The sequence below is a fragment of the Ipomoea nil genome, unplaced genomic scaffold (genome assembly GCF_001879475.1).
Source record: "Ipomoea nil cultivar Tokyo-kokei standard unplaced genomic scaffold, Asagao_1.1 scaffold1407, whole genome shotgun sequence".
Taxonomy (NCBI): domain Eukaryota; kingdom Viridiplantae; phylum Streptophyta; class Magnoliopsida; order Solanales; family Convolvulaceae; genus Ipomoea; species Ipomoea nil.
The window spans coordinates 3855418-3882172 of record NW_017617835.1 but is presented as its reverse complement, the minus strand read 5'-3'; the positions used below and the strand labels follow the sequence as shown (position 1 = coordinate 3882172).

The following is a 26755-nucleotide window of genomic DNA, read 5'->3' as shown; positions in this document are numbered from 1 at the left end:
GTCTTGACCCTATAAGCAACTAGTTATTTATGCGTAGTGCATTCTCCCAACAATTCTTGATATCAAGTGCTTAATTCTTTATTTCTCTATACTTGCATATCCGTCAACCTAACATATGAAATTTAACGTGTCACTTAATATAATTGAGAAATCTCACATTATAAACGTGCTTGTGTCACATAGGTACATACTACTTTGAGTGGGTTTTTATTTTGGGGAGACAATGAAGGGGGAACAGGTAGGCCGGGAGGAGAAAGACCATATATTGGGAGGGAAAAAGGGAGAAGATTGACAACAAATGCACTATTAGAAGTTAGAATAATACATAAGACTTGTATCGTTATAATGAAAATTATGGATAAATTTAATAATAAATAGAGTTAATTCCAGTAATGGTCCTCCGACTATATTGATTTTCCAAAATTAGTCCTTGACTTTTAATTTGGACACTTTAGGTCCCTTGACTTTCAATTTCTTTCCAATTGAGGTCCTTTCGTCAGAATACAGTTAATTGAATTTTAATGAAGGGGTGAACTCATCATTTCACCTGCCTATGTATTGTTCTTAGTATTTCTCCATTGTATACGCAATATATATGAAGATAATCTTAGTCGAAACCCTAAAATGTTCCTCGTCGTTCCCTATTTGCTGACTACTCGTGTGTGCGTTCCTCTATTATTGAGATGTTTACAAGGTATAACAGCGAAATACGAAGGGAGAAATACGAAGAATAATACATAGGCATGTGAAAGGACGAGTTTACCCCTTCATTTAAAGTCTAATGAACCGTATTCTAACGAAAGGACCTCAATTGGAAATAAATTAAAAGTCAAGGGACCTAAAGTGTCCAAATTAAAAGTCGGGGACTAATTTTGGAAAATCACTATAGTTGGAGGACTATTGCTGGAATTAACTCTAATAAATACTAAATCCATTAACTTAAACTAGTAACAACATTGTTTTTTTTTTTTGACATGAGAATAATATATCAAGATATATTGATGTGATATTGTTGTGCCACGTTTTATATATTTGTTAATATTTATAAAAATTAAAATATATAATTTTGATTGCAGACTAGACAAAGACAGTAGCTCTCATCACCCAAAAAATAAGTAATTTTGCAAAGTCTACCCCTAGTAGATTTTCACTTTTGGTGTAAAATTGCTCCAACTTCCAAAGGCAAATTGGATCCACCTTACAAGGTAGACCCAAATTCAAAATACACAATTTACATACTGAATGCTCACAATTTGTAAAAGGTAAATTGTGAACATTAAGTATATAAATTATGAACATTCAATACGTAAATTATGAATGCAAATTGTATATTTTAGACCCGGATCCACCTTGCAAGGTGAACTCTGGTCCATCGTACACCAATTGCATCCCTCCCCCTATGGGTCAGAAGAACTGAAGAATAATACAAGATGTAAATACATTCTAGTGCAATGTGCAAAAATAAGTAAAGAAAAAGAGAAAAAAATCATCATAATCATCAGATCTTTCTTCTCTAAATGAAACTTCATCATTGCATTCTGGCCTACTGGCCATATGAGTCTAGGCATCATAAAATAAAACAGGATAAAACATAACCAGATAACTTCTTAATTACTTAAAGATGAAGATGAACTGCAGATCAACTGGAATATTGCACTTCTTTACTAGATAGAAAATCTTGAAGCAGAGATAACAATTCCCTCAATTTCAATGGTCCCCGCTTCCATTTGCCACTCCAGTCACAGCACGCTGCATCAGTTTCGAGAGAATAAACCAGCATAAGCTATGGTATGGTTGAAATATGATCTTAATTCTTAAGTAGTAGTGGCAGCAGCTAAAGAAGATTGCTAACCTGAACTCGGGATAATGCATACTGCACATCAGTGTCGGAAATCTGGTGGTGAATCACGAACCTGATTCTGCATTCGCGACATTCCATGATCAATATCGATGAGCAAACAACGAATTTGGAAGGCGTTGGTTCGTGTAATGTGTTGAAACACAAAAGTTGTGTCGGTAGAAATATGTCTGTTGATTGTGTAGAGTTGTGTCTGTAGGATTGTGTCTTTTAAGTCTGTATATATTTGTCTGTTGTCTCCCCATTGAGACAAGAAAGTAATACAACAAATTCTTCTAAATCTTTCTTAACATGGTATCAGAACCCACAATTTGAATTTTTTTGTTCCGGAAGGCGTTGGTTTGTGTAATTTGAATACTGAAAGTGTACACATACCTCTTTGGGCCTTCTGGTAGAATGAGCACACCATGTTCCGCTAGCCTCTTGCACAGCTCCATTTCAGTTGTGTTTGCTTCCTTAAGTATATCGCAGAATACCTAAAATCGATAGTAATGTGTTTATAGGATTTCTACTCCTTACAATGTATCAGAATTTCGACATCCAGTAGACTATGAAGAAGCTTACAATGTTTGTTTCTACTGAAGCCATATCAACTTCCAGTCCGCTAATTTTGTTAAGCCCCTCTGAAAAATTTCAAGTTAAGGAACACAGAATCATCAGCCAATTCAAGAAGGTAAAGAAACGTGTTATTCTCAAACATAACGGATCGAGGAGAAGATTACCTGCTAAAGTTTTAGCCTTTTTGTGATCCCCTTCGAGCTTACCGACATTTTCTTGAAACCCAACAAGAGCAGCAGCACACAACACGCCTATCTGTCTCATTCCACCGCCTAAGGTCTTTCTCATAATCCTTGCCTATAAAGTCCAAGGAGAAACCGATGTTAAATCATGATAACTTTTAGAGCAAAAGTTGAAATCTTTTTAACTTTCATTGTAAATTTATAAAGTTTTTACCCTGTCAATGAAGCTTTTCGGACCAACAATTACACTTCCTACTGGAGCGCCCAGACCTTTTGACAGACAAACCTGCATATATTCTTGAATCAGGCATGCCAACAAATCATGTAATACACCAATATGGCCATCTAGAATTAGTACAGTACAATTTCATATTTTATTTTATTGAAAAATAGAATTAGTACATTACGTATAGTAAGTCTATTGAATGAATAAGCGTTTGAAACAGATCACAAACTTACAGAAACAGAATCGGCAGCCTGTACAAGCCTACTAGCAGGAACGCCAAGGGCCTGGAAACACATTCATCTAATTAGAATCATTTCATAGATTCAGATCAGGATTCTAGTGGTAACTTATCACGTATACAATCTATCTCTATATAAAAACTCGGGCTTAGATTGTTAGTAATCCTTAGACACCTTTATTATAAAAGAAGATTTCTTTAGCAAAAAAAAGGAACTCACAGCAGATGCATTGAATATGCGAGCTCCATCAATATGAAGTTTCAGCCCGTACTTCTTTGCGAGCTCTCCAACTTTGTCTGTATACTCTGCTGAGAGGCATCTACCACCAGAGCTGCAATCAAATATTGCTAGTAAGAGCTTGCATCGCAGAATGAAAGTTTGCAAGATTCTGATACAACTCGAGAGATTTCATTCTAGAGTATCTGAATTGAAGCATGTGCTCCATCTCAACTAAAAGCCTAAGCTGATAGTTGGATTGCACGTTAATGGCTACTGCGGTGGGTTCCAAGCAACACGTGGACCGTAGTCGCTTATCAGGTGGTCTGATACCAAATTGAAGCATGTGCTCCATCTCCTAAAAGCCTAAGCTGATAGTTGGATTGCACATTAATGGCTACATGCTCAACAATCTGCAAGTGTACAAAGTTCCCTTTTCTTGGCTACTGGTTTCAGTTTAATGCTTTCCAAAATGCCAAAAGTAACAAAAACGACAGAAATTAAACCAAGCGTGAATGAATTATAAGTAAGTTTATGTGAATGATGCACCAAAGAAAAATGCTATTTTAATATGATTTGCAAGCCTTACTGTGCATTTGAATTTTCCAAGCAGATGAGTCTAGTGGTTGGGAAACATATCTCAAATCTAGGATCTCGGATTGCAGCTTCAATCTGATCAAGATCCATGGTTCCATCATCGTTGTTCTTGATTGTCCTCGGATGAACACCTCCAATGGTGGAAATACCTCCGTTTTCATAAATGTGGATATGCGAATAATCACCAAGGATGATTTCACTTCCCCTAATTGGACAATGAGTAAGAACGCTAATCAGGTTACCCATCGTGCCTGAAGGAACAAAAAGACCAGCTTCTTTGCCCATGATCTTTGCGATTTCTGCTTCAAGGCGTTGGGCTGTTGGGTCAAAACCCAACACGTCATCATCTACTTCAGCACTTGCCATTGCAGCCCGCATGGCTTCTGTTGGTTTAGTAACTGTGTCAGAGCGGAGATCCACAGTCCTTGTCACCATTTTCCCTGAAATTACAAATTAAAAACACAAAATTTAATCAACACCAAGGCAATACAAGTCTTAAAAATGACATATTTAAGCCAGAAACGAAGCTCGATAAAGTATCAAAATTTTGGTGCCATGGGAACTACTCTTCCTGCTCAGAGTCACCAAACAGTCAAAGACCAAATATCAAGTATAGCAGAAAGGTAGTATACACACGCGCCCACAAACATTTTGATGCAAGAAGAATTCTAACACAAAAAGGAAATCAAACTGGAAAATACATCAGATTTTGACATTCTCATAGCAACATCACAAGATCTTGTTCTGTTTTCTCAAGCAATATATGATAAAGTAGCTTGGACTCTATTCTATTTTATATTTGCAAGACAATAAAACAAAAATTTCATAATAACCATTCTAGTCCCCTACTACTTCCATACTAAATATACAAAATATATGAAACAAGTGTGTGTGTGTGTGAAACACTACATCAATAGTAAAAAGCATAGGAAATAGGTGAGACCATACTTCTTGAAAACCAAAGATGAAACTGAGATGATTGTTCTGTGCCCTTCCTAATGAGAAATGCAAAGCTCAAGAACCCTTCACCAGAACTGAATCAATTCACTCAGCTGCACACAAAAACCTCCAGTTAATCCACAAGATTTGTAAATTGTAATGACAAATCAAGAACAAAACTGAGGGCAAACTTCCCTTTGATTAGAAGCAAAAGCACACAGATCAGAAGAGCCTAACAACCATTGTGTATACTTACCAGTTACCACAACAACAAAAAATATCTAACCCACAACTTCTAAGAAGCGAAAATGACAGAAATATATATACACACTTATATACATGCATACAAAGATTCTTTAACAAGAATTTATTAAACATCTTCACTGCACCCCAACAACCATAGCCCCACAGAAGATTTAAAAACAGGCATTGCTACTGACACAATGTTTGTACTAATCTGTTTTGTCATGCAGTGATGAGAAAACAACATGAAGCTTTAATAATCACAGGATGGAGACTAGACCCGGGTGATGACATCCCCCATATAAATACAAAACATGCATGCATTGTTCTTAACAAGTGGATGACAAAATTCCAACACGCCCATCCAAAATCCTTATCTTTCACTGTTACAGAGATTCTAGTGTTTCCTCATTGTACCCAATTTCTGGAAACTCCTAAAAATACAATCTTTGTAGTATAAATCAAAACAAAATGCAGTATATCCTAGAAATTCCCCTAATTTCCAGCATTCCTTATCTATTGACACACCTTTTCAGACCACCAAGAACGGTGGTTGGCTACTTGGCTCCTCTTCAATACTTCTCTCTCTCTCTCTCCCTCTCTGCAATTGAGTGTACTCTGCTATCTTTCTTTGATAGCAAATTCAGGGCGGATCCCATATATATAGCCCTTGTAAAATATAAAATATATTATATAATACATGTTTAGATATATGTATAAATTATATAAATATGGAAAGAATAAAGTATATAAATATGGAAAGAATAAATTATAAATATAAATAACTGAAGAATGTATTAGATGAGTGGATAGAGCATGTGTCACTTATGGAATGTTAATGGTTCATTTTTATTTATGTATATTAATAATGAAATGTGTAATTTTTATAATGTAATTGTGTTTTATGTTTTATTTTAAATATCTTTATAAAGCTTTAATATATTTTGTGTGATTTTTATAATGTAATTGTTAATAAAATTTTGGTGTGTTTTATTTTTGATTCATATCCAATAATATTTATAATTATTATGCTTCTTTTTTTTTTTTGAATACTACTAGCTCTATTACATTGTATTATGCTTCTTAAGTATATTATTTTTTTAAAATTATGTCTTTTATTTTAATATTTGTTCCACTCGAAAAAATTTCTTAGTCCATTCTTGAAATTTATGGGTATTTAATACCTAAAGTGATATGATTTCCACGTACTCCTTATAATTAATATACTAAACGTTTTTTTTTTTGGGAGGGATGGGATGGATGAATGCATGAGCTTCGCATGAGTTGGCAGATAAATGATAATGTTGTGAAGATTGGGTGATCGGTCATAGGATATGATTTGGCTTTGCCTCTGCCCTTGGGCCCACACCATACCAATCCAACTTCTAAATTTGGTTTAGTATTAATTATAATTATTCTTTCCAATTATAATTATAATTACTCGTATTATTATTTTGACTTTTATTTTTAATGTTTTTATAGTATTATATATAAATAAATAAATAAATAAATATGATATGCTCAAGCATGTGCTCCATGTCGACTAAGAGTATTATGAATAGGTTTTTTTTTTTCAATGATTTTTGAAACAGTAAAAAACTAGAGGGTTCGTATTTATCAAATGTGAAGAGTGATTTTTTATTGGATTTTTCTTCTCCACTGAATGGTTTTTTGTGAGGCCCACCAGAAAATAGAAAAGGAAAAACAAAGGCAGATACTTGCGGGAGAGGGTTGGTATTTATCAAATGTAGAGAGTAATTTTTTGTTACATTTTTTCTCCTGCAATGAATGATTTTTTTGTGAAGCCCACCAAAAAATAGTAAAGGAAAAACAAAGGCAAATAGTTACGCGTGGAGCGCAAAAACCTACTAAAAAAACTAGAGCTATTGAGGTTGTTTTTCTTCTTCTCTCACTATTGAGGTTGTTCTAAAAGACTAAGTTGATGACGTGGATATTTGAACCAATAACCTTTGGCAACCAAATTAAACCGTGTGTTTCATCTCAACTAAAAGCATAAGTTGAAAACTGAATTACACATTTATGTTTATATATTATATGCTTAACAAATAAGTCACTCTCATTAAGAGTCGAACTTAAAACCTATAGTTACCAATCTAATAATCCGACCAACATTATTATAATATTTATAGATTTTAGTGACTTCTAGTTGTTAGAAAAGATTAAAAGATCAACACACATCCTACTAGTTTGTCCTCCAAGGCATTCAATTCGAGTAGGAACTAGGAAGGTCGATTCCTGATACTCGTATAATACTAGATATCTCCTAATCGCACATGTTAAAAAGCTAGGCAATTTGGCTTTCTCATTCATAGTCAAAGTACATTAGAAATCAAATTGCCAAACCTTCCCACCATTAGTATATTGAGAGGCGTCTAATATAATATGGCGGCCCCAGTGGCTGTTTGGCGTCTTAACCTCCAATGACAAAAATAATAATAATAATAATTGAGGTGTGGGGACGTTAGGATTGCGGTTCAATCTTTGGAAGAATAATAATAATTATCAGACGTCCCGGACCGTGGGTTCAAACTGCTAAAACATCTCTGATGAAACTTACATGACATTTCCTCTTTTATTCTTTTTTTGGGGGGCCCTTTATTTGACAGAAACTGCATGCATTTGACAACTTTTTATCATCACTTTGTCATTTCTAACATTCCAGTCACTCCTTTATAATAAAGATGGAATCCGTAACCTTTTACATAAAGTTAAAGACCGATAACCTCTAACCAATAATTGATAATTCCACCAGAGGTCCTTTATTCTGTATGGGTAATTTTAAATTTAGTTTCAGATTATTGTTTTCGTCATTTAACATTCCAGGCTATTATATTTTGAACACTTTTAGCCCTTCATATGACTTTTTCTATTTTTAGTAAAGACATTTTTATCTTTTCATATTTTTCTTTTGTTATTTTTACGATTTTTAACCGGTTTAATTGATTTATGACTTTATATAACCTCTGAGTTTTAGTAATTATATTTTTCAACTGATTTTTAGTAAAATCCTAAACCAATTAAACCGGTTGAAACTGGAAAAATGACAAAAGAAAAATATAAAAAGACAAAAATGTCCTTACTAAAAATAGGAAAAGTCATGAGAATGACTAAAGTATCCAAAAAAATAATAGTCTGGAATGTTAAATGGTAAAAACGATAGTCTGGGACTAAATTTGAAATTGCCATCTCGTGGAATTAACTCTACCAATAATTAATCGATCCATAATTGACTCAAATGTAGCACAACACAAACTGGAAAAGCAGAATCAATCATCAAATACGTTTTGAACTCAAACTCTCAGGGCATACTGAGTTGAAATACATGGGATTGCACATGCAAAAACATGTTGGCATATGTAAGATGATAACCCAAAATTGATTAATCCTCAGAATCTCCTAAAAAGAGAACAAACCCTCATTCACTATTTCAGCAGAGTGACAGTTTCAAAACTTTGGCACCCACCCCCACAACACCCGAAACAGTTCTTTCCCAAACTTAAAAACTCTACCTTTTCCCGGGAAGGCGACGTGGCTCTATCATCTGTAATATGATGCCGTAATGAAAAGCAAGACGGATGTTGCAGTGGTCACAATCAATTCCTGCAAGCACATGCATTTTGCATCTAAGTAAGGCAAGGCGAAGGGCTATACAATAAAAGTAACGCTCGTGCCCATTGCGTTTAAGGGGTGGGAGATTGAAGCAGCAGCTTATAGAGAATAAGATTTGGGAATAATGCTCAAATAGACCAACGGTTGTTGTAAATAATAGCAGGAATCAAGCTAATTGGGGTGGGGGGTCACGGTGTTTTTTTTAGATACCTGATTGTTGTAAATAATAGCGGGAATCGAGCTGCCTGTGAATTCAATCAGATTTAGGAGGCCGGTATATCCCTGCAATTGATGAAGAAAACGTAATGGAGGATGTTTGAATAATGAAACACACTCGAATTTCTGGGTTTTCCTCTCCTTAGATTTGTATAGATTTTCTTTTAATGGCGGAAAACGTACCAAAGATGCAACTGCAATGCACCCAAAAGCCAGTGCAAGAGATCGAAGTAGCCTTTTTCCCATCCTCATCATTCGCCCATCATCCTCGCCTTCTTCCTGCAGCGTTAGACCAAAGAAAGAACTATTCAAGCTGTCCCATATTGACTATCACAAGTAAAAAAAAAAAAAAAAAAAAAAAAAAAAAAAAAAAACTTACGGTAAATGTAGGAGACACAGGAGATTCGAACGCTTTTAATTTTTCGAAAATCCTGTATACAAACGCAAAGGCCAGGAATTGCAAAGGCTTCCATTCACCATTGCGCTGGATAAAAGCCCAGGCAGTCTGAAAAGAACAGAAAAACAAGAGGATTGATATTTATATAAATTTATCTTTAAAAGAATATTTAAATGTTTGACAAGCTTTTAGTTCTAATTATTTCTTTGGCTCCATCTCTCTTATTCAATTACGCATTCAATGAGTGTAGAAAGTTCACATTAGAAATGGCTATTTTAGGATGAGACGAACTCAAACCAAAATGGCTTCCTTATAGAAACAAGAGATATCATGGGTAACTTTCACGCCATGTGGACTAGAAGATTTGAAGATCAGATTGTAGAGAAACGTCATTATACTTGACCTCAGATATATGTAACTAATTAAAGTGTAAGAGGACATGTGCAGGATTGGTCCCAGGGACTCGATCCTCACAAAAGAAACAAGGATGGAAGCCAATCATGAATATAATCTTGAAAATCAAATAACTTCATATAGCACCGTGCCCAAGTAGACAGTGATTTGTTAAACAACAAATTTTTTATTTTTATTTTTTTGTCAGGCCATGAGGTGTCCTGAGCAGGCCCTAACTATAGGAGGCACTTTTAAGCCCGTACCATATCCAGATTAATCCCCATTCACACCGGGCCGGCCCAATTAAGGAGCAAAGTGCTAGCCAAATTGGTTTTTCCATACGAGAGGGGTTCGAACTCCCGACCTCTCTTAAGGGATGAGAGTGCACAGCCACTCACGCCAACCAAGCTGGTTAAAAAACAAATTTTATTGCCATACACAGAAAGACGGTTTAAATTACAAACATTCCTTCATGAAACCATTGTTTTGGCGCATGGCTGCATACATATTTGCACGGTGACCATGAAACATACAGAGAACAAAACAATGCACTTAAAGAGTTTAGAATATGAAAAGGCTAAGGCACAAAAGAAGTTAAATCTGGAAGAAATAATATGTAAAAGTAACACGTCCTCCTTTAGAAACACACACCAAAGTAAAGAAAACAGAAAAGGCTCTTCTAGAATAGACATATAAGTATTCTTACTACTTACAAATACAGCAGAAATTGCCATATTGATCCGTATATCTTTGACTTCTGATTTGCTGAACCTGAGAATATAAGGTTGAGCCAATCAATATGTATCTGATTCTACATAGAAGCCATGGAAACACACTTTTGGCCATAAGAAATTAAAGTATAAATCACCACTTAACGCTAATGCAGGAAACAAGTCGAAAGAGAAGAAGACTTAAGAAGGAAAGAGTTACTATGAACTTTCCATTTGATCAGAAAGAACATGCCTATTCATTAGGTGATAGATGGTTACATAGATAAAAGCTAATGAAAAACATAGAAAAATACGAAAGCTAGGATGTCTATGACTACTATGAGGAATGTCCGAGAGTTTCAGAGCATCCTACATCAAATACACATAATCAACTCATCCTGCATCTAATATGACAGTGAAGTAAAAACATATTAACAATTAACATAAAGTCACTAGCAAGAGCATTTTGATCCGGTGCTTAACATTATTTTTACTATTAGTAGCACTGACAAAATGACATACCTGGGACCCCATGGTACAATAGGCTGCTTATCAGCATACTTTATCTCCTTTGAAACCTGAGCTTCATAACAAATGAGTTATAATTATTAATTATTAAGATAAGAAAAAACACACGGAACGGTATAAACTTGCATGAGGAAATTAACAATGGAGTACAAAGTTGAAGAAAACTTGTCAAGGGAAAAAGGGCAGACGTTAAATGGTGCACTAGTATTTGAGTACCAATCGGTGGCAAGAAAACAGTACCTTAAATGATCCAAATGTAACACCTTTCTTTCTCTTGGTTAGTTGTGACATCATGATCTTGTCATATGCCATTTCGAGCTGGAAAAAAGTTATTGCAGGCTTATTTACACAGGTTTAGAACATACTCATTCTACTTAAGATCCAAAAGTACAAAAGTAACAAAACTATCATTCTTAATTACTTATATAACATACTTCTGCAGCAGTTGCTTCATCACCCCTCTTTTCAGCTTCTTTACGTTTCCTCGTATATGATGCCTTTATCATATCAAATCCCTCAATGGGGCTCACACCAAGAACCTTGTAACGACCAATTATAAGACAACCATACAAACAATGTAAACTCTTCAAACGCCAATCCCTAACAACACTTATAAGATGAGATAGTTCCACATTATTACCTCATAAGGATTTAAGTCACTGTTTGAGCTTGAACTTCCTGCAGCTGAGGATGCAGCACAGACCACCAGCCTATTTGCTAAGCACTTTATAGGAAACCTAATAAGAAATTCAAATCCTGTTCCCACATTAAATTGCTAACAAAGAAAATAACACCATAAAAAAAAAAATCATGAGAAACACAACTTCTTACACCCTTATCCAAACAACCAACAAGGTAAAATCCTTTTCTCAAACACGGATTACTCAAAGTTATAATCTTTCTTTACCTTTTCCCTGTCAACTTTCATGTGCCATTGTACCAAAAACAAAACAACAACCGAACTAAAGAAAAATAGAAATTGTTTAAATCTTGTTTGGTAATTGGATTTCTGTTTTACATGTGGGTGAATGAGAATTACCTGAGAGACGGAGGGGATAAGATTGGAGGTGGAACAGAGGCTCTGAGAAAAGAATTTCTCCCAGAAAATCGAGAGCTTTGTGGGAGATGAATTGAGTTTGGCGATATAGTGAATGCCATGGTTTCTGTATGCTCCGATTCCGTGCGAGAACTCAGAACACTTCGGGGCTTTTGAGGGTTTTTGTTCAGTTGTATTCTGCAACTCAACACTGAACACTCGCAATTCCCAAACCATCGAAGCAGACAATCCAATTCTTAAAACCCTGTTATATTTTACAATTAAAGATACGACAAACAAGAGTTCGCGTGGCCTAATGGATAAGGCGCTCGCCTCCGGAGCGGGAGATTGTGGGTTCGAGTCCCACCGTGAACGATTTATCCCTTTTTCGTCCCCTATGTAACTCCGGTATTTACTGTTGTGTTGAATTCCCTTTGTTCCAATCCAAATTTCAGTAAAGTCGGCATTCCAAGACAAACCGACAGCTTTACTTTCACCAAGTCGGCATTCCAAACAAAAACCGACACTTATACGGACAATACGTTTCAACCAATTTGTCAAAATCTTGAACTTCAATTCGCATCATGTTTCACTGATTATATATATAATCAAATCAGGCATAGACTGTAATAATAATTGAAGAAGAATGAATATGAAACTACGTTGTCATCTGTTATGAAAATGAGAGATTCTCAAGCAGTCAACACTGATTTTTTATATTTTTTTTCCTATATTGTAGTAGTATTGATTAGGTTTAAAATCGAGTTAAATTGTTTTTAAATTTAAAACTCTCTTTAACACCTATGGTTCAAGAAAACAGTTTTTGTTCAAACATATTTTTAAGTTTAAGTTAAATTTTGCTTAGAGTGTGGATACTTGCGTTGGTGTTGAATGGGCAATGTTAGGTGGGTCATGACAAAAGGACAAATAAGGAACGTAACATGATTGTTTACTTAGAGTACTATATATATTGCGCCAATTGACTAGGATGTGCAAAGGTATGATAAATGATGACTTAGTAGCCAAGCGACATAACGAGTGAGGTGCTAATTGTAGGTGCAAACACAGAAGGCCTAGTGAGGCACCCAAGGTGATTGTGCTTGCTCATGACTGAGGCCTGCAACTGATAGGAATGAGTGCGCTACATTATAGAATTAAGAGCATTTCCGTTAATAGTTTTTGGTGAGATTTTTGAGGAAGTCAAGCTTATGTGGAGGAGAGAGAATAAGCGATACCTCATATGATGAAGTTTGTTTTTGTCCGATTTTTGGGCCCAACAAGAAAGAAGAAAAACCGCCCTTAATCGCATGAGGTACAAATCTCGCGCCCCATGCACGTGCCTAACTGGACGTGTAAATATTCACTTAAAAAAAAAAAACTATTTTTATTTTTTCAATTTTTATTCTTAATCACGCAAAAATTTCTCACAAATTTTGGAGATGCTTTAAGGCTAGCACTGGTGCTTGTGCAATTCTAGGCATCCAAGTTAGGAAAGTCATTGATTTTTGTTATTCACCTAATTTGTGTTAAGCACAAAGCTAAACAGAAAACCATCAAAAACTTATGCTAAAACTTTTACAAATAAGATTTTTTTAATGAAAATTCAAAATTTAACTATAATATATGATGTAAGAAATTACATGATATGATAATTTAATTCTTATTCTCATAACATGTACAAAAAAAAAAATAGTACCAAACACCAACCAAAAAGCGCACACATATCATACAAATTAAATTACATCCAAAAATATTTATCTTTTGTTTTTAAGAGAAACTTAGCAACCACTATCTGAAATATACATTAGGTAAATTTCACATTGTAACCTTAATAAACAAAAGATCATAATATATAGGATAAGATCACAGGAAAAATTTGAACATATAACCTTATAATAACTAAGATAACAATTTGACCAATTGGCTAGAATTGCTCCGATCCAAAAACATAATCTTTCACGATGTATTTCCAGCATTAATAAGCAAATTATACCAGAAAACTGCATCGTTGCCAATACTAGAACTAGTCTCACAACCTCCAAGCTCCATAGGTAGCACAGAGCTGCTAGAAGGCAAGTAGACAATCCCAGAATCATCGTTTGTTGTTCCAAGGTTTTGATAACTCTCCCTCTCCTGCATGCTCTCTTCTGCTTCCTCCATTTTTGTCGTCATCGGGGAGCTTGAATACATGCTGTTCACAGTCGTCGGTGCCGCCGGAAACCTCAGGTGAATCGAAGAATCGCCGATCTGGATTGGCGTGATGTTTCCGACAACATTAAAGTTGGGAGAATATGGACTCCCATGATGCTGGAGCCTCTTCTTCAAGTGGGTGTTCCAGAAATTCTTTATCTCGTTATCTGTTCTCCCCGGCAGCCTTGATGCAATGGCAGACCATCTGCACAGGATCGGATGGGAAGAAAACAAAGATTGTCTGTTAGTTCCATTAAAACAACCTCAAAATACATATATAGCACGAATAATAACTGAATATCGGATAATAATTTAAACTTTTAGTTGAGACCTTTTAACATTTTCTGTAAATTTTATGTTCTGCCTACCTGTTTCCGAGTGTTTGGTGCAGTTGGATGATGGTTTCTTCTTCGTCTTTGCTGAAATTTCCTCGTTTGATATCTGGTCGTAAGTAATTTATCCAACGAAGCCTGCAACTCTTTCCGCACCTTAATAAACCTATATATGTACCAAATAAATTAATTATTTAAACGTTAAAATGTATCACATGTAGGCATGTAGCTAGCAAAATCAAATTTATCTCCTTCCCCTTGAATCTTGGGTTGCTATCTAAAAGTGCATTGAGTTTTGGGTACTAAGGTTAACTGACTCAAACCAAAAAGGTCAATTATAGTACAACTAACTCTAATGTTCTTGATAAGATCAGACCGAATCTTGTTATATACTTTTTCATCCACCGAGATTCGATCCAATAACATTCTCTCAAGAAGAGTTACTGAAGTGTCATTTGAGCACAAGGTGCTTGGCTTGGTTCGGTCCCTTACTCTAATAATGTTCTTCATCTATACATACTATGCAAAACAATTAAGCTTAATAAACTAAATGAAACGAAACTCAATCTCACCGGCTTGTCTTGGTAAGGCTCTCCAGTTTTCGTGACCATATCTCTGTATAAAAGATGTTAAAATTTGATCTTCCTCCGGTGTCCACGGCCCTTTCTTCATTCCCATCTTCTCACAGCAAGGAGCCCTCACCATTCTTCACTGTACTTCTCTCTCTCTCTCTCTCTCTCTCTCTCTCTTTGCATATGTATGAAGCCTAGATAAGGGTGGTGGAAATGGGATGATCAGAAAAGAGAAAATAAGTATTGCAATATATATATATCCATTGAAAACGTGATGAAAATGGCGAAGTAGAGTGGAAGTTGATGGTTTTCAAAAGGCTAAAGCACAAAATTCCAACAGCAGTCTTTTTGTGTCGCCTCTAACGTTTTAAAACCTCCTTTATTTATATTATGTGGTCGATCAAGATTCAAGATAAATGCTTTCCACCATCGATCATTTTGACAGAAAAAGAAAAATGGCCCGCTTGAACAGTAAACCGTATTTGAGAGAAGATATTAAAGCTTAAATTTTGGCGGTGACAGTATGAGATTATGTCCAAAGTGAGCAGATCGTCTCTTGTGGGCACTGATATTTGGCCATGCTTGCTGAGCTTTGAGTCACCGTGATTTACATCTTTTCAAATGTTCTGTTGGATTAGGGTGTGGAGGGTCCTTGGGATTGAGGGTTTTGGGAGAGAAAAAGAAAAATGTTTGGATGTGATGGATGGGTGATGACAATATAGTGTATGATGCAGCTATGATACTTCTTGGTTGCTTCTTCTTTAGGTTGCAGGGTCCATTTATCGACTTTTGCAGCCGTGTAAAAAATGTAAATTGTCAACAATCTTGTGCGCCACCAACTTATTCTTTCTTTCTTTCTTTTATATAATGTCTTCCATTTTCTTATTTTCTAACCTTAATTACAATTCTTTTGCAAGTTTGAAGAGTATGTATAATATAATTAAACCCTTTGATTATTAGCAAGTCATTCTTTTTTATTCAATAATAAGTCAAAAGCAATTTCATGATTTGGATCGGATTCGATCAATTGTGATATGATAATTTTAGCGATGGAATACATTCTTGGACCCAATTCAAAACATTACATCATTATTCGATAAAGAAATAGTGAAAGTAATTAAGTCACCCGAAGGACGTGACAATTGGCATGAAAGACTAGAGACTAATCACTTGGACAATACAAATAGAGGAAACATATATACTATGGTTGTAGATCATACCGGTGCACATTTAGCTTCCTAATATATCATAATAAGGTTAAGGTAGTCAGGTAGGTATGTAATAATGTTTATAATAAGGTATTCTCAATTAATATTGATGAATAATATAATATAATTAACCCACAATGAATAAGGGATGTATGTAATAATGTTTATATGATTTCAAGGTGTATTGTTTCTTTCATGAGCAAAACAAGGTGATTGATTTTCATGCAATTTTTTGTATTCAATGTGATTATATATATATATATATATATATATATATATATATTGCAAACGCAAACCCAAATTGACATGTGTGGTGGCAGTGCAAACCAAGTCATACACTTGGCCATATATCCATATATGTAAAAGGTCAAAAGGAAAAAAGTGTGATTGATGAATTAAAGATGGGATTATGAATTCATCAAAGAAATTAACTAATTAATCTTGTATATTTACAAAAATAAAAAATGCGCAATCACTACTCAAAGATGCGTGTTAGGTAAAGTTTGCCTTATAACCCTAGTCGGTAAAATACTATAAGGAGATAAATCAGTCTAATTAAGTTACTTATAGTTGATCGGCTCAAACTGAAAAAATCCTAGTTGGCAAAGGACAACAATGATGTAAATCATGTAAGATTGTCCATTCAATAGACAACTTCCACAAGAAATCAAAATTTATAACCTTAATTGTGGCGTTAATCTTCACAATATAATCTAATTAGTAGGCAATTAATGGGGACAGAAGTCAATAAATGATAATCGAATTTATTGACTAAGCTGTAATGTGTACTGACAGTCCTCATTTTCCACTGTGCAATTGGACTATATATCCTAAAGGAGAAAGGAGATTCTTCTCACCATACACCTAAGGATTAAGCAGATCTGGACTTTTTGCCGACACTAGATTTTGTCATCAAAAGCCACTATGCTTTGGAAAAGCTAAGGATGAATGAATGATACAGCAGTAGTTGCATGTCCGGGTTTACATTCAATGTTTTCTAAGTCTATTTTTTTTTCAAGGGATTATTGCTTTCTGAAATATTTTAAGATCCTCAAATCTTAACAAAAATACTTTAGAGATGGAAATTGCTTGTCATGATATGCTTTTTGCTTTTGGGTATGCATATTAGGCATAAATTGAGGGTTATCTAAGTATGCATTTTTAAAATCATTATTGCAATTATTATAGTCGATGGAATATTGAGTGTCGGGATAATATAATAGATACAACAAATAATTATGAGTCTAGTGGAATGACTCGAACAGTACGTTAGTCTAAATCTAAAAATCTAGATATATTGTGTGTGTGTGTGTGTATATATATATATATATATATATATATATATATATATACACAACACACAAAATAATATATAACACCTTATCTTGCTAAATATATATACCATAATATAGATAACACCTATACATATTTCTTAACCAAAAAAAAAAAAAAAAAAACATATCATGGCAGTCCTGTGCACACCCTTAAATAGTGGATGTTGTTTCTTTCGTTAAAAAAAAAAAAAAAAAAAAAAAAAAAAAAAAAAAAAAGGTAATCCCATCCAAGATGATTAAGCGGTTGATTTGGTAACCAAGGTTCCAAGTTCAACTCCAGGTGGAAGCGGTTTATATATTAGCCTTCTTGGTTTGAATCTGTCAGCTATGGACAACCTAAGCTTGTTTACTTCTTTGTAGTCTTTTATGGGTTAGGATCACAAGACGGGTTATCCATTACGTACAGGGGCGGGCCCACAGTGGTGCATGGCAACTGCATGCCCCCCCTTCCCCTACCCCACCCCCTTATATATATGTATGTATATATGCATATATAGCATTAACTTATATATAAAATCTATATTTATGTACAAATTACTAAATGTTTGAGTAGCTTAGTTGGTTGTAACTCTAAACTTAAATTTAAATAGCCTATGTTATAGGTTTGAATCTCACTAGTAGCACTCCCTTAAAACTTCTTTTACTTTCTATTTGAACCTTATTATGGGTGTTTGATATTTTGTCATTGACATTTCTACGTCACCCAAAAAAGACATTATATTTCTACGTCACCCACCCAAAAAAAAAAAAAAAAGTAAATTGTAAAGAGATGAAAATAGAAATACTTATTAAAAAAATTAAAATTAAAATTAAAAAAAAAAAAAGTTGGGCAGCCTTGAGTAGGATGGAGTTGAAGATGAAGATGATAATGATGATGGTGTTGAATGCAAATTCAGTTTGTATTGGTTTGACACACCACACATATATCATCAAATCTGATCGTTCTACTACATACTGGAAGTGTCTAGGAAAGTGCATTATATTATATGGTGGCTTTAACACAAACTTTAATTTCAATTTTAGCATTCTTTACATGGCCTTTACTGTGCAGTTCGATCCCATGCATGCATCATTTCCATATATATCACAATTATTTGGTTTTCCTGAACAACCTAAGAAATTTCCTCCTCTCCTGCTGTGGAAAACTTAGTCACAATTCCATTTCTACCTTCAAAATCACACAATAAACTCCACCACTATCAATTTCTATCACTCTCTCTTTCCAGTTATTATTTTTATATACACACACGCACCTTGATTTATAAAACATGTTATAAGCCTAATTTAAACAATTAAAACGAGTCATGTTATCTATTTTCTACGACGTCATACAATGTCACGCCATACTTTCAATTAAAAAGTAAAATATGGGACAGTCATACAAAAAAAAATAATATTAATTTAACAGTAAAAATGTTCATGGTTCGTTTACTTTAAACTGGGATGGGTATTGTAAAACTGCAACTGAAATCGAAAATGGAACTATGGATATGGACCATATGGTTCCAGTTTGGATTAGTTCAAAATTCCAGATCGAAACAAAAAATAAATTAAAAAAGAAATTTTAATTTTAAGCGAAGTTCAAGTCCTTTTTTGGGCCTAAATTGGATTGAGAAAATAGATCATATTTGGGAGGGGTTAGAGTGCAAAGATTGGAATGATGGGGTACAAAGTGAAAGAGGAAGGCCAGCAAATTTCAGCTAGCTTTGGGCAATTTATATCCTACACCACGGCGCGCGTTGCACTATGCGTCCAGATGCAAAACGACGTCGTTTTAATTTTATTTTTTTTTTGAAATTTCCCGCCCCAGTGAATGGCAGTAGTCTTTCTTTAAAAAAAACCCGCTATTCAAGAATGTACATAATGTTATACTAGAATACACATAATGTTATACATGAATGTACATAATTATATAACAAAATATACATACTCTTTTTAAAAGATAATACACATAATCTAACATAATACATAATAAACATAAACTTTTAATATAATACACATCAACTCTTAACATAATACACACAAATTTTCTGATTCGGATGTACATAATTGTATAAAAAGAATGTACATAATTGTATAAAAATACACATAACTGTATGAACCAATACACATAACGTTGTGAACAAATACACATAACGTTGTGAACAAATACACATAATCTCAGCAACTTCCTACCGCGCCTCCCAACACTACCCTAAAGCGACGTCGTTTTGGGAGGCGCGCGGCGCACAGTGCTATGTGCGCCGTGGTGTAGGATATAACGATTGCTAGCTTTGCTGGCGGGCAATGTCCAACTAATTTTTTAGTGGGTCAACTAATTTATACATTGGACTAATAGACCGGGTTCTTTGGACTTGTATTATCACCTTATTTTATTATTCTAATAATCTAATTATAGTCCAGTACAATATTTCAAAGGTTTGGGTAATTTTGAATGTATCATTGTTTTCCAACAGAATTTATTGACATTATTTCCAATTTTATGGTGGTTCTGATCTATTAAAAATCATCATAACCAAACCCAAAGTTTCATACAAAATTTTGATTCTAATTCCTTAAAAACATAAAACTATAAATCGATAATTTAGAACCGGAACCAAAATTTGTAATACTATTCGCAAAATTTGGTAACAACCCAGTCCAAAAATTTGATTCACAGCCCATATTTGGGAACCATAAGCAATTGGGCCTCTATGTTTTATAAGGTTATTTAATCATTTAATGAGATTGTTTTTTTTTTTTTTTTTTTTTAATGGCAACTTATACCATAGATCATGGATAAGTATTCATTTTAATATACTAAAACTTTATTTTTAGACAATATATCTAAAGATAAACTTTTTTTAAAAAATGTACATTTAACATACTAAAAATAAATTTTTAATATATTAAAAATTAATCTTATATCAGTGGTTCATTGTATAATAGTAATTGTTTTTTTTTTTTTATAAGATTAAATAGGTATGTCATGGACAACTATGACTATCTTCATCTAGTTTTTGTTTGAAAGGGAGAACTTAATTCATTGAATCAGAAATGAGAACATCAACAAGATACTGAGGAGGGTTGTTATACCACTCTCCGTAACCTGATTGAAACGGCTTCTCGAGCAACAATGTGGGCAACACAATTCGCAGATCGCTTCACAAAGCCAAAGTCTACCCCATGCAACATAGAGGCAACTTCTTTAGTATCATCTACTAAAAAATCAAAAGCGAAATAAAAGGAATTCACATGTAAAGCAAAATAAAGTAATTGTGAGTCTGTTTCAATTTCTTCATCTAGTTTCATTTGCTAACTTATTCACAAAAAGGCGAAATTTTTTTGCACTCATGGAAAGTGAATGAGAGAGACTTTAGTAGTGAAAACACCATCTTTTTCTTTGATCGCAAATTTTGACTCTCCAATTTCTATTTTTAAATTGAAAAATATACAAATAAGTGCATTGTCTATTTTTTTTTAAATGTATATATTTTATTAATAAACACACTCTAAATGTCATCAATATTGGTTGATTTATCTGAAAAAGGAAAGAGAGAAAAAAGAAGAAGATTTTATTAGACAATTACTCATGATCAGCGCAAAGTACAATTGGGCCATTATAGAAATAAAGAAAAAACAGAGGACTAATTAGTAATTTTCTGAACATGAACGACAACTTGGACGAAGGTGAACGAAACCCCGTACAGATTCCAGCACGCCAAGAAGGCCAAGACCGCAAGACGGCAATGAAGACCAGGCGAAATTTCAACGGAGAAACGTAATTTATAAATATTCTTTTCATTTAAAATTGTTTCTTTCTCATGATTACAGACTTTAAAAATTCATACAGTTCAAAGCCCCTTAAAAAAGTTTCAGTCTTTAGATGTTCAAAGCCCCTTAAAAAAGTTTCAGTCTTTAGATCTTCAATTTCTTCGCCTTCCTACGGCCAAATCCCATAATTTTCTCCAGAAAACCATGGGATCTTTCAGTGGGAGATTTGGGGTTGTTTGGCTGTGCCTAATTTTGTGTGTACTTAACAATTATTGCGTTGCTGGAGAACCGAGATCGCAATCTTCGGAAGAAGCTTACGTCACGCTTCTCTACGGCGATGAGTTCCTCCTCGGCGTTCGAGTTCTCGGCAAGTCTATCCGGGATACTGGAACCACTAAAGATATGGTTGTTTTGGTCTCAGATGGTGTCTCCAGCTATGCCAAACAGCTCCTTCAGGTACTTTTTCTTTATTTCAGATAGAAAAAAATGAAAATTTGAATCTTTCTTTTCATTTTGTATTGTTTTTGTATATGGTTTATGTTCATTTATGTATTTTTGAACTTATGGTACACTATAAGTAATTAGTTGAGATAATTACTTTAGAACACTAACTTATGTAAACAGCTTCTTCAGGTACTTTTATTGAATTCAGATAGAAAACAAAATTGAATCTTTCTTTTATTTTGTATATGGTTTATGATCTTTTATGTATTTATGAACTTATGGTACACTAAGTAGTTAGTTGAGATGATTATTTTAGAACAATGACTTATGTATTTTGGTAAGCAGTCAAATTGAGCTAATCAAGCACCTTATAATAATTTTACTTGTGGGGCTCGATTGTTTTTATTGTTGAATGATATAGGAGTTTCTATGCAGGCTGATGGGTGGATTGTGGAAGAAATTACTTTGTTGGCGAACCCAAATCAAGTGAGGCCGAAGAGGTTCTGGGGTGTCTATACAAAGCTAAAAATCTTCAATATGACTAGATACAAGAAAGGTGATTTGGTTACCTAGTAATTCGACTCACCTTGGCCTTTAACTACTTCTTAAAAGAAAGTGTGGTATATTTTTAATGTCCTTAGCCTACATTTTCTTTTAATGTAATTCATCCAGATTAATGGAATGTGTGATCTAAACGACTATCTTCACTTAACCCTTTTCCAATGTTCTGGCAGTGGTGTATCTTGATGCTGATACGATAGTTGTTAAGAACATAGAAGACCTATTTAAATGTGGAAAGTTTTGTGCAAACTTGAAACATTCAGAAAGGCTGAATTCTGGAGTCATGGTTGTTGAGCCATCCAAGGAAGTTTTTAACGATATGATGAGCAAGGTTAACACTTTGCATTCTTACACCGGAGGTATGCTGGATTCGTGTATTCATTCAATTGCAATGCCATATCTTTCCACTTTATTCAATATGATAAATGCAGTTATAGATATTGATAGTTTTGAAATTGAGTGCCATTGTTTATTTATTTATTTTTAAGAAGTCTCTCTATCTCACCACATTTTCTTGCTGCTTACAGGTGATCAAGGGTTTCTCAATTCCTACTATTCTGGGTTTCCTAATGCTCATGTCTTTGAGCCAAACTTGTCTCCAGATGTCTTAAACTCTAGACCGGTTCCTAAAATGGAAAGACTTTCTACTCTTTACAATGCAGATGTTGGCCTTTACATGCTTGCTAACAAGGTATTATCTCGTTTCAAGAGGCTTCTTCTTCCTCCATTTTCGGTGAAAATGGTCTTTTCTCTCTTTTCTCCCAGTGAATGTGGGCCTCGCAATAAGTCCTCTCTCTGCAGCCTGCAAAATGCTGAAATGAAGTCTTTTGCTTGCATCTTAACTCTATTTATTTCATCTTCTGTTTTTTTCCTTTTCTTTAAACTATTACTGTTATTGCAGTGGATGGTTGATGAGAAAGAACTTCGAGTTATTCATTACACTCTTGGGCCACTCAAACCATGGGATTGGTGGACATCATGGCTTTTGAAACCGGTTGATGTCTGGCAGGTATTTTTCTTCTACTTCCCCTTTCTCTCAACCATATCAAATCGATGTTAAAAATTTAAAAAATTACTATATTTCCATTCAACTCTCCCGACTGTCTTCGTTCATGCAATAGCAAACATCTCCGACAGTCCTACCAATATCTGCACCATCCCTTTGCTTCTTGGAATGGCTGTTTTGCCAGAATTTGTAGATTTATCCTTTGAGTTGGAGAATATGTCATTTAAATTCTTGCCATCTGTAGAGCTGTAGATGAGGGTTCAATTGACTTATCTTCCTCAATTATATGACTTTCTTAATTCTTATGCTTATTGGTGATGCAGAATGCTAGGGTGCAGCTTAAAGAATCTCTGCCAGGAACCCATGGAGGCAAAAATCCTAAAGATGAATTTATTGTCAAGTTGCTATTTCTGCTTCCATTATTTCTTGTACTTTTCTCCTACTATCGGTCATATCTACAGGTAAACAAGATAACCATTTCTTTTTTTGCTAGTCAACAATGTAATTATATCATCTACATGAAACTGAGCTTGCTTTTTACCTGCAGACACGCTCAATTTATGATCATATTAAGCATATATACTACAAGTTCAGAGCGGGAGGTGTCCTTCCTTACTCTTCGGTTCCTTCGTCCACCATCAGCTCCAACCAGCAGGTGCATCTTCTTTTCGATTATAGGAGCATGATAATACCAATTAACATTGTACTCTTTCCTCCCTTATTTATCTCCATTTACCTACTTGGAAATAGATCTGTTAAGAGTCCCACATACATAAAATAAGAGAGAATATATGAGTTTATACGGCCATGGGTTAAACTAGCTTTTAGTGTGGTTTGGCCTATGTGCATTATAGCCCAGTTGAGTGATCCTAGCCTAATCTTAGTTTATAACATGGTATCAGAGCCTGTTCGGTCCACTTTGGTGGCGTCCAGAGCTTTCGTAAGTGGTCAACCAGTTAGATTCAAAATGGCCCGGTGGTGGGTTTCATAAGCCCGCTTGTTCGGTCCACTTTGGTGGCGTCCAGAGCTTTCGTAAGTGGTCAACCGGTTAGATTCAAAATGGCCCGGTAGTCCCACATTGATAAAATAAACCCGTTAGATTCAAAATGGCCCGATTGTCCACTCGAGTGGGAGTGTTAAGAGTCCCACATATGGGTTTATAAGGCCACGGGTTAGACTAGCTTTTAGTGTGGTTTGGCCTATGTGCATTATAGCCCAGTTGAGTGACTCTAGCCCAATCTTAGTTTATAACAAGATCCTAGAAAGCCCTAACTGATATGCTGATTGGCCTTAACTATTAGCTGGATTTTTGGACAGCCAAATTATCCACTCATGACTCATGAGCAAAAACATATGCCAACTTTTACATAGCATTGAGGTTGTCACACACACACATGTATTCATATGTTTATGTATATGCATATATTTCTGTTGATTTTTCACTCTCATTATGAGAAATAACATTAGAAGAACATACTGACATGATTTTGTGATAAATGCAGTCAACAAACGGTGCGCAATTAAAGGTGCCTTCTTATCTTGGTGGGATGTCTATCTTTGTCTGTTTTGCTGCTGCTTTCTTGTCCGTTGGGCTATCGATTCTGATCATCCCTCGCCAAATAATGCCTTGGACTGGGCTCATCCTAATGTACGAGTGGACATTCACACTTTTCTTGCTTTCATTTGGAAGTTATTTGCACTTAGTCCAGCATTGGGGAAAGATGGCGGGAAACCAAGCAGGTCATTCTAGACCTAAATCTTTGGCATATGATTCGGCAAAAGGTTTGTCGACTTTAAGGACACTCACTAAGTTACACGTTTCACTAAATTTGATATGTGTCGGCCATTTATGTTCATTTTTTTGTTCCTTTTGTAGGTCATCGGCAGTCATGTTGTGACATGGATGCATGGAACTATGGTTTAGGGATGGCGTTTCTTGCCATTTTAACCCCGTCACTTCCTTGTCTATTTGGGATCACATCACTATTTGCAAGGTAATCTTTTGTTTACTTATTTTCTCATAAATATAGTGTGTAAAAGGATGCGATTAGATCCATAAGGTGCCACAAGTTTACTTGTTATGATTGTATCGGTTTGTTTTTAAACACTTTGTTCTTTTCACTGTCGAGATTTTATAGTTAATATAAGAGCTGTATATATCTTGCAGGTTAGGGTTGATGGTAGCGGGAGGCATTGTTCTGGCATCTTTCATGACGTATGCTTCAGAGCACTTGGCGATTAGATCATTTACTCGAGGAGTGGAAGATAAAGATGTGCAGAGGAGTACGAGTGTATGATTCTTCTACTGACTCGAGTCTTGAATCGTTGTATGGCAGCTAACTAAAACATTCTTTTTTTTTCTTCTTCCCTTATTGTAATTTTGTTGTTGTGCTATAACCATATGTTCCCTATGAGTTAATTTGTATATGGTTTTGAAATACCAATTAATGAGGATGAAGAAAATCTATGATTCTGTCTTGTCTCATGACCCACTGAGAATATGAGTGTTTTTCTGCCATAAACTTCACCCCTTACCATGACCCACTGAGAATAAGGGGAGTTTTCTGCCATAAACTTCATCCAAGGTGCATTATGTAAGTGTAAATAAACTGAAAGTACATAATATGTCAACCGCATGTATGATGTATATACTCCTTTTATTCTATTTTATGTGTCTGGTTTGGTTAATGAGGTTTAACTGAAGTTATTTTTAATCAAATTTTTCATAATATTAAGTTTAGTATTAGTATGCAAAATTTATATATTTAGAAACTACACTAAAAGTACTGTTAAACACAAAAAATTAAATTTAAAAATAGTAAAAAAAAATAAACAAAGAAAAAAAGTTAATTTGACCAATGAATAATAGTAGGACAAATAAAATGTGACAGAGAGAATGTTGATTGTATGAATGCTGAATTCTGGTCCATGATGTAACGATTGTAAATTGTTGTCTTCTTGACGAGAATGTTGAATGTGGGGTTTGTAGTGTGACTCAGAGGTTTCACTTGTTTTTGTGTCGGAGTCTTAGTAGATGAGATAAATATGCAAGTATTCATATGCCAAGTGGATAAGATTGAAACCATAAAGCCACAAGTTTGTGGTTAGAACATCTCTTTCAAATTAACATTCCTTGTCTTATGAATACCTAAGTGCCATGTGGCAAGACCATGTGCCACTGCTAACTTCTCACTGGGGTGGGTGTAATCATGATTAGAAGCTAAGGAGTTAGGACCAAAAGAGGAGCAGACATTGATGGTACTTTATGTGTATATTCACAAGAGTGGCAAGAGTTTAGATTCCTTGGGTCTCTATTATTGTTGGACAATCAAGAATAATCAACTTGAAAAAAAAAAAAATTTAAAAATTCAATTGTTATCTATTGTT

General features: G+C 34.7%; 4 protein-coding genes and 1 non-coding gene across 6 annotated transcripts; 2 read left to right on the top strand and 3 right to left on the bottom strand.

Annotated features, from left to right (window-relative positions):
- Nucleotides 1-1486: 1486 nt before the first annotated feature.
- Nucleotides 1487-5709, bottom strand: LOC109186337 (probable low-specificity L-threonine aldolase 1). 2 transcript variants are annotated; one of them, XM_019336278.1, is made up of 11 exons: nucleotides 5587-5709; nucleotides 4825-4928; nucleotides 3869-4316; nucleotides 3283-3394; nucleotides 3058-3108; nucleotides 2813-2884; nucleotides 2581-2713; nucleotides 2423-2481; nucleotides 2234-2334; nucleotides 1853-1919; nucleotides 1487-1749 (listed from the first exon to the last, which is right to left on the bottom strand). In XM_019336278.1, exons 3-11 carry the CDS (start codon nucleotides 4309-4311, stop codon nucleotides 1708-1710), a joined length of 1080 nt encoding a protein of 359 aa, XP_019191823.1. In that variant the 5' UTR covers nucleotides 4312-4316; nucleotides 4825-4928; nucleotides 5587-5709; the 3' UTR covers nucleotides 1487-1707. The 2 variants fall into 2 exon arrangements, with proteins under 2 accessions (XP_019191823.1, XP_019191824.1); XM_019336279.1 differs by lacking the exon at nucleotides 5587-5709 and adding an exon at nucleotides 5072-5106.
- Nucleotides 5710-8319: 2610 nt separating this feature from the next.
- Nucleotides 8320-12214, bottom strand: LOC109186338. The gene is made up of 10 exons (XM_019336280.1): nucleotides 11972-12214; nucleotides 11573-11669; nucleotides 11367-11471; nucleotides 11173-11250; nucleotides 10927-10982; nucleotides 10408-10465; nucleotides 9284-9409; nucleotides 9088-9183; nucleotides 8899-8970; nucleotides 8320-8679 (listed from the first exon to the last, which is right to left on the bottom strand). Exons 1-10 carry the CDS (start codon nucleotides 12088-12090, stop codon nucleotides 8617-8619), a joined length of 870 nt encoding a protein of 289 aa, XP_019191825.1. The 5' UTR covers nucleotides 12091-12214; the 3' UTR covers nucleotides 8320-8616.
- Nucleotides 12215-12270: 56 nt separating this feature from the next.
- Nucleotides 12271-12343, top strand: TRNAR-CCG. The gene has a single exon. It is a non-coding gene; the product is annotated as a tRNA-Arg (tRNA).
- A 1363-nt stretch (nucleotides 12344-13706) lies between these two features.
- LOC109186342 (transcription repressor MYB6-like) lies at nucleotides 13707-15403 on the bottom strand. The gene is made up of 3 exons (XM_019336291.1): nucleotides 15063-15403; nucleotides 14527-14656; nucleotides 13707-14363 (listed from the first exon to the last, which is right to left on the bottom strand). Exons 1-3 carry the CDS (start codon nucleotides 15193-15195, stop codon nucleotides 13925-13927), a joined length of 702 nt encoding a protein of 233 aa, XP_019191836.1. The 5' UTR covers nucleotides 15196-15403; the 3' UTR covers nucleotides 13707-13924.
- Nucleotides 15404-21452: 6049 nt separating this feature from the next.
- LOC109186335 (inositol phosphorylceramide glucuronosyltransferase 1) lies at nucleotides 21453-25852 on the top strand. The gene is made up of 10 exons (XM_019336276.1): nucleotides 21453-21813; nucleotides 22237-22357; nucleotides 22536-22721; nucleotides 22890-23053; nucleotides 23264-23371; nucleotides 23692-23829; nucleotides 23916-24023; nucleotides 24871-25150; nucleotides 25245-25362; nucleotides 25536-25852. Exons 1-10 carry the CDS (start codon nucleotides 21562-21564, stop codon nucleotides 25663-25665), a joined length of 1605 nt encoding a protein of 534 aa, XP_019191821.1. The 5' UTR covers nucleotides 21453-21561; the 3' UTR covers nucleotides 25666-25852.
- The last annotated feature ends 903 nt before the right edge of the window (nucleotides 25853-26755 follow it).

Coding starts and splice junctions, on each gene's coding strand:
- LOC109186335 (XM_019336276.1), top strand. CDS start 21,562: ATGGGATCTTTCAGTGGGAGATTTGGGGTTGTTTGGCTGTGCCTAATT. Junction 21,814..22,236: donor ATGCCAAACAGCTCCTTCAG/GTACTTTTTCTT, acceptor GTTTCTATGCAG/GCTGATGGGTGGATTGTGGA. Junction 25,151..25,244: donor GGCATATGATTCGGCAAAAG/GTTTGTCGACTT, acceptor TTCCTTTTGTAG/GTCATCGGCAGTCATGTTGT.
- LOC109186342 (XM_019336291.1), bottom strand. CDS start 15,195: ATGGTGAGGGCTCCTTGCTGTGAGAAGATGGGAATGAAGAAAGGGCCG. Junction 14,657..15,062: donor AGCCTTACCAAGACAAGCCG/GTGAGATTGAGT, acceptor GTACATATATAG/GTTTATTAAGGTGCGGAAAG. Junction 14,364..14,526: donor CACCAAACACTCGGAAACAG/GTAGGCAGAACA, acceptor GATCCTGTGCAG/ATGGTCTGCCATTGCATCAA.
- LOC109186337 (XM_019336278.1), bottom strand. CDS start 4,311: ATGGTGACAAGGACTGTGGATCTCCGCTCTGACACAGTTACTAAACCA. Junction 2,482..2,580: donor AAAGGCTAAAACTTTAGCAG/GTAATCTTCTCC, acceptor GAAATTTTTCAG/AGGGGCTTAACAAAATTAGC. Junction 1,750..1,852: donor ATGCATTATCCCGAGTTCAG/GTTAGCAATCTT, acceptor AAACTGATGCAG/CGTGCTGTGACTGGAGTGGC.
- LOC109186338 (XM_019336280.1), bottom strand. CDS start 12,090: ATGGCATTCACTATATCGCCAAACTCAATTCATCTCCCACAAAGCTCT. Junction 11,670..11,971: donor TTATCCCCTCCGTCTCTCAG/GTAATTCTCATT, acceptor ATTTCTTATTAG/GTTTCCTATAAAGTGCTTAG. Junction 8,680..8,898: donor CTATTATTTACAACAATCAG/GTATCTAAAAAA, acceptor ATGTGCTTGCAG/GAATTGATTGTGACCACTGC.